The sequence below is a fragment of the Arachis hypogaea genome, chromosome 3, assembly GCF_003086295.3.
Source record: "Arachis hypogaea cultivar Tifrunner chromosome 3, arahy.Tifrunner.gnm2.J5K5, whole genome shotgun sequence".
Taxonomy (NCBI): Eukaryota; Viridiplantae; Streptophyta; class Magnoliopsida; order Fabales; family Fabaceae; genus Arachis; species Arachis hypogaea.
Genome location: NC_092038.1, coordinates 6,083,150 through 6,090,471, shown reverse-complemented (window position 1 = coordinate 6,090,471; position 7,322 = coordinate 6,083,150). Strand labels below are relative to the sequence as shown.

At 29.7% G+C, this 7,322-nt stretch overlaps 1 protein-coding gene across 1 annotated transcript; it reads left to right on the top strand.

Moving 5' to 3' along the window:
• Positions 1 to 2,282: 2,282 nt before the first annotated feature.
• On the top strand, positions 2,283 to 5,864 carry LOC112789096 (probable CDP-diacylglycerol--inositol 3-phosphatidyltransferase 2). The gene is made up of 11 exons (XM_025830852.3): positions 2,283 to 2,587; positions 3,058 to 3,198; positions 3,587 to 3,671; positions 3,770 to 3,819; positions 4,095 to 4,134; positions 4,250 to 4,294; positions 4,387 to 4,452; positions 4,562 to 4,676; positions 4,761 to 4,817; positions 4,923 to 5,021; positions 5,567 to 5,864. The coding sequence occupies exons 1-11, from the start codon at positions 2,470 to 2,472 to the stop codon at positions 5,624 to 5,626; spliced, it is 876 nt and encodes a 291-aa protein (XP_025686637.1). The 5' UTR covers positions 2,283 to 2,469; the 3' UTR covers positions 5,627 to 5,864.
• The last annotated feature ends 1,458 nt before the right edge of the window (positions 5,865 to 7,322 follow it).

The window sequence follows — 7,322 nt, the reverse complement described above, 5'->3', positions numbered from 1 at the left end:
TTCAACCAATCCGAGAATAAACTCGACTTTTAACCAATCCAAAACAAATTCGACTTTCAATCAATATGAGAAAAGATTCAGGTTTCAAGCAATCCGAGAACAAACTCGGCTTTAAACCAATCCAAGAACAAACTCGGCTTTAAACCAATTCGAGAACAAACTCGACTTTCAACCAATGCGAAACAAATTCGGCTTTTAATCAATTTGAAAAAGACTCAATTTTTAACCAATCCGAGAACAAACTCGGCTTTTAACTAATCCAAAAACAAACTTGGCTTTCAATCAATTCGAGAATAAATTCTGTTAACTAATCCGAAACAAATTCGGCTTTCAATCAATTTGAGAAAAGACTCAGTTTTCAACACCAATCCGATAACAAACTAAGCTTTTAACCAATATGAGAGCAAACTCGGACATTCAATCAATCCAAGAACAAACTCAACTTTCAATCAATTCGAAAACAAACTCGACTTTTAACCAATCCAAAACAAATTTGGCTTTCAATCAATTCGAGAACAAACTCGACTTTCAATCAATCCAGTAACACTTGATTTTCAATCAATCCGATTTTCATTCAATCCAACAACAAACTCAACTTTCAACCAATCCGAAAACAAACTCGACTTTTAACCAATTCGAAATAAATTCGGCTTTCAATCAATCTAAGAAAATACTCGATTTTCAATCAATCTGAGTACAAATTTGGCTATCAATGAATTTGAGAACAAACTCAATTATCAATCAATCCAACAACAAGCTTAACTACCGTACCAAGCAACTTGGCTATATTATCTAAACAAGGACAAACTCTCTCACAATTACTATCTTATATATACTACATCTTAACACCAAATTCGGTTGAAAAATATTGATCTTAAGTTATATATGCTCTACCCATAATTCTTTTATGAGTAAAGTGTCGTTTTTGTCCCCAACGTTTAGAGTAAGTTCTATTTGTGTTTCTAACTTTTAAATCGTTCTATTTGTATCTACAACATTTATAAAAGTGATTCAATGTTATCCTGTCATCAATTAAATTAACAAATTAGATTTTATTTTTCAATTATTCTCATTTGGATATATTCATTCTCAATTAGATCTCACTTGGATGTGTTTGATTTCAATATTGTACCCACTATTTGTGTTTATGTTCAATTATGTCTCTAGAAAAAGTGAATTATGTAAATATTATAGGAATTAGTTTCAACTTTTGATGAGCTATTTTTCGGAGTAGATCATCGGTTCTGTCTCAAGCATTTGTATTCTAACTTTAAAAAGAGATTTTCAAAACTCAAATTAAAGTTCATAATGTGTAATTGACAACAGGATAACATTGAATCAGTTTTACAAAAATTAAAGATATAAATAGAATGATTTAAACCTTAAGAATACAAATATAACTTATCTTAAATATTAGGAATAAAACGATATTTTACTTTTTTTTTTATGTATTTTGACTATTTTCTATCCTCCATGATACCATAGCTAACTATTTCTTTCTTCTGACTATATTCCTAGAACCTACTATTCGTAGCAAAGCTCCTATTTGAGAAGAATAAGAGTAAAAGTCAATAAATATAATAGCTTGTAACCACTATATTTCAATGCACTTTCATTCAATTAATGTTATTCTATTTCTCTATCATATCATTTGAAATTACATGCTAAAAAAGTAAACTGTGGGATTTAAGTTATCCAACTACAATAACACTTACATTTATTAAATATTGAGTCTTATTATAACAATTTCATGAATTTACATATATAATTTTTAACATTAAAGTCATAAATTTAAATTTAAATTTGCCAATACAAAGTTGTTCTAACCCTCAAAGTAGTCTTTTAAAATTTCTTAATTCAAAATATCACTATTAAGCATATGAGTAACCAGTTTATTTATTTTATTCTACAATTTATGTATATTTATGATCATATTCATATAATTTATTTCACGATATTTTTTGGTCAAGTCAATATTCATAAATTAAAGATGAGCGAGAAATAATCATTAATTTTTAATTATAGGTTTGTGAAGTATTTATCTCACAATTAACTCGAGCAGATAAAACTTTTGAATAAATATCAATATAATAATCTGATTAAATTTAGAGGCTCATTGTATCATTATTCATTTATCTTTTAACTAAATTATAACTCATTTTATTTTTTAAATTTAGCCTAAATCATATGATCGACAAATAAAATTTAGAGCTATGATCCATCATCTTATAGCTTAATTTTTATTGTGTACTATGAATCATAACTCAATTTTATTTGTCTTTATTCATCATTTTTTAACACATAATGTGCTTTTGTAAAAGGAAAAGATTCGAGCAACAAGCAATTAAGTTAAGCATCACTCTTTTCTCCTTTTCTTTTTCTTTTTATTTATTTATAGAAATAATTACAACTTTTTTTAATTGAATATTAATAATTCTAGTCGTATGACTTAAATAAAACTTAAATTAAATGTACATTTGCGCGCATATTAATCGGAATAATCTGCGTTGCTCACTTCCCCGGTTGGCCAATCTAACCGTCGTTGCTCCGTACAGCTTCGCCTCGTTCTTCCGCCGTACACTCGCCGGTATACTATTTTTATCACTCTTCCTTTTCCATCTTCTATTCCTCTCAACTACTTGGTTCCTTTTGCTCTGTTTTCCATTCGCGTTTAGAAATAGAGTTTGAGTTCTCTTGAATCTCTTGCAGTTTTCAGTTTCGTGTATCGTAGAAAAGGAATCGTAGGGCACTTCACGTGTTTTGCATTTATTTCTGATTTTTCTGTCGCAAAATCTTCGACAACTGGCAAGTTTGAGCTAATGATTATTACTTTATTAGAAGCTTCGATTTGGTTTTTGAGATTTTTGGAGATAATAAACTGACAAAGTTCAATTGTTCTTTCTTTTTTTGAATGGGATTTGAGAAAGTTCATTATGTGATATATTTACGTGTTTGGTCTATGAAATGATTTTGTTTCCCTTTTTCAATATTTGTCTTGGATGAACAGCTATGTTCTGATATGGTTGACATGTACATTATGTTCATGTATATATGCAGATAAATATCTGATTTTACCAATCCTATACTCTATTCAATTTGCCAATACAAAGGAGCTTCAAATGGCCAAGAAACCTGGCCCGAAACCTGGATCAAAACCTAGTAAATTGTCTGTGTACCTTTACATTCCTAATATCATAGGTTGGTATTTGATTATTCTATTGTTACCATTTCTTATCTCTCTCATGCATTGAATGCTTATTGAGTTTATTAAAATTATGGGAGTCATTCAACTTCGATAAAGGACTCATCAGTAGAGTAGTGCGGAAAATCTACACCGACCAGGTTTGTCTCATTTGATTTTTGGAAAACATGAATCCATGAAAACCATCCTTGGGGGCTGAGGCTATTAGTTGGATTATACCGTGTGTTTGCATCTGAATTTTCAAGCAAAAGGGTGTTACTCAAGGCCAATAGAGTTAAACACTGTCCACTATTAGATTCCTATAGAAATATCTCTCATGTCTAGATTCTGTTTTTTGTAATTCATCATGGGTACACTATATTTACCATGTGTGTGATGATGCAGGATATACCCGGGTTCTTTTAAACTGCTATGCTTTCCATGTATGCTTTACAAACAAAATATTGTTCTCTATTCTCTATTTTTTCAGGTGGGATACAATTTTTATGCACTTTTTTCTATTTTTGAACTTTCTCTTCTTTAATGATATGGGATCTGGAGCATAATCTAGCTATTTTCTGTTACCAGCTTCGTATGTGATGCTGTGGATGGTTGGGCCGCTCGCAAATTCAATCAAGGTATAAGCTTTTTTGTAGAGGTCATACCAATTTTATTCTATCTGTTTATATAATTCTTTGACGAGTGTTATGTACACATTATCTCTTTCTAGTAAAGTTTTGCTGAACTGGTATGATTAGACGTTGTTTTAAAAATATATTGGGTTCAGACTTAGGGGCTTTGTGGGATGTCTTGACCACGGAGTGGGACAGCATTTCCTCTATACTAACTTGTTTAGTTAAAAAGGTAACTAGCTATTTGATAAATAAATATTAACCTGGTTTTCTTGATCCAGTGTCGACCTTCGGAGCTGTTCTGGACATGGTTACAGACAGGTTATCTCTATCTCTTTCTGTTTCTGCAAGCCAAAGAATGCGTTGTTAAACTTATAGTTCTTTACATTGTTTGATTTTTGTGTTCTTTGAACTAATGTGGCTTTCTTAATATCAGAATTAGCACTGCTTGTCTACTTGTTGTTCTTTCCCAAGTTTACAAGTAAGATTTTTTCTCCTTTTTAATTGTTCATAATTTGCTGTCATTTAAGCATGGGCATGTAAACCTGACTTTTGTGCTGAATTTGTGTAAAGGCCTGGCTTAATCTTCTTGTCCTTGCTAGCATTAGATATTGCTAGCCACTGGCTGCAAATGTACAGGTAATTCATGTCAACTTTGTCTTTTTGTTCTTCCTTAACTCAAATTTTATGATTCTGCATTTGCTGGTTTGGGGATGATGTTCCTTAGCTGTGTTCACTTTAAATGCAGCACTTTCTTGATGGGCAAGACTAGTCATAAAGATGTAAAAGACAGTAGTAACTGGCTTTTCAAGTTATACTATGGCAATAGGATGTTTATGGCTTACTGTTGTGTCTCATGCGAGGTAACTGTAATATCATCTTGATTTAAAAAACTGTGAAAATGTCTTTAATATATAGTTTTTGTTCTTATCCTTTATATTCTGCAGGTTCTTTACTTAATCCTTTTTTATCTTTCGGAGAATCGTACAGAGACATTGATGGACGTAAGTGCACTTAGTGAATAGTGACTAATAAATGCTATTAGACCATCTTAAGGTGACTAGAAGGTTTTTAGATCATCTGATCTTCTCAACTGTCTTTTATTTCAGGTTTTAGCAACAAATCTGCAAAAGATATCAATAGTCTCTTTTCTAATTGCAACAAGTTTAGTTGGATGCACAATCAAGCAGCTTACAAATGTGATTCAGGTTCGCATGTGGTACATTTATGCAAGATACTCTCATAGGATGGATATTGTTCGATTTGGAATATTCTTTTAAGTATCACAATAACGGAAGATTTGGAGGTTTAAAAGGTTTTCAAAATTTCTTTCTACCATCACATCTTGTGGTTTGCTAGTACAAAACTTTCAAAATGGACTCCAATCAAGTATTAGTTATGTATCATGTAGCCAATATTGACATTGGTTCAGTTTGCAGTAGAACTGAAGTCATATCTAGTATTGACAATCAGTTAGTCTTACTGCAATTTGGATGCAGCATATATTTAGTTACTAGAAATTAATTAGAAGTTTGGATATATGAACATGACTGAATAACTCTTTTAAGTAATGTTTTAATAGTTAGTAGTTGACCTATATAGTTTAGATTTTATCATTCTAGTGATAAACAGAAAGTTCTGGAATTGATTTATTCTTTAGCTTGCACTTATTTCCAATTCCTTCTCTTGGGTTGTTTTAGTTGTCAATTAGTTTAAATCCTGAAATCTTCCCTAAGACCTTTTTTGGTTTCAGCTGAAGACAGCAGCAGATGCATGTGTGCTTTATGACATCAACAAAAAACAGAAGCAATGATGTTTCATCCATGGACATGAATCTCTTGTCTTTGCCATTTATCAAGTATTTAACCCTTGATGGTAGTATAAATTATTATCTTAAAGGGCAATTTAAATGTTTAAATTGCCCAGTTTTTTTTTTTTTTTAATTTACAGAAATAGAGAAGGGATAAACTAGAGAAGCTGTCAGGCTGTAGGCAATTCTCATAACACGTGTTCATTTCATTTTTTTTTTTATAAAACTTGTTTTTGTGTCATGGTTTGGACTTTGGATACTGTTTTCTTCAAGCATCTCTCACAATTTCCTATTACAGCGTGATGCAATGCAAGGCTCTCAGGTTTGATAAATAAATAAAAAAATTGGGACCCTTAATATCAAGCACTAATGGTGTGGATAAGTATAGAATATAGATACATTATAGTACAGCTATAATTTACCAAATTTTACCAAGTATAGACGAGACAAACACAAAGGGGTAGTAGCTGTTTACTTGATTGATAGGACAATTTGTAAACAGCATTTTATTGGTTACTAGCATGTGTTCAGCGGTCGAATAGGAATAATATAATCTATACTTTTAGTATTGGCACTTGGCAGTAGCTATTTGACTATAGAAGTATGAACTATGCATTAGATATTTCAACTCAACTTCAGTTTGATTTAGGGTTTGTTTAAGCCTCATTTTCGGAAAAAAAAAATTTTAATAATACTTTTTAAAAGATTTTTTTAAGTAAAAGTGATTTTATGTTTGAATATTTTATATAATTTTTTATTTATCAATTATATTTAAGTAAAATAAAATAAAAGTATTTTTTATTTATTATATGAAAAATATTTTTTTAGAAAAAATTTAAAAATATAAATTATAATTTCTTAAAACAAATATTTTTTATTTTTTTAATATTTTTATTTTTATTATTAAAAATTTATTAAATATTATAAAAAAATTATTAAAATAATGCATCCAAACAAGCACTTAGTTTAAGCTGCGAACTTGCTGCGCCTAAAACTAATCAGTTACAAACCTTACACTGCATCTAATATCTGTGTCTTATTCTTTAAGTTGCGCCTTCCCCCACACACGTACAAATTGACAACCATTATTATGTTGCTTAGTCGTAGCTTTAATTTGTGATTGTGACTAGAATTCTAATCAAGATTTGAATGCTGTTTTATTAAATTATGAACTCATGAGTTTAATTACCTCTGATTTAATGTTATGTTAAATTTGAAGTTTATTAATTATTATTGTGATTTGCTACACAAGTTTTTAAATAGACTTAGAGACAAATCAAAATTTTAAACAAATAAGTCTATGATGGACAATCCCAGACTTGAACCACAAATTTGTAATACGATTTAGATTTTAGACTCGTTTGAGTTAAAATCATTTTGACTAGCCTCGACTTCTTTTAATTTTAACTATAAATGAAATTTTTCCGCCATATAGATATGTACAACTAACTGCTAAGCTTTTTAAATAAATTTAGTATATTATGTTTTTAAAGAGTTTAATTTTAATATACCCATCATATTATCATTTAAATAATTATTTAAATGATCGTTACAAAAAATATTTATTTTTAATTTTTAATAATATATAATTAAATGCATACGTACAACTTCTTTTAAATAAATGTATTTATTTGATTAAAAGTTTTATAAAATAGAAAAAAATTGGTAAAATAGGAAAAAGAATAAGTGCTAGGGATTA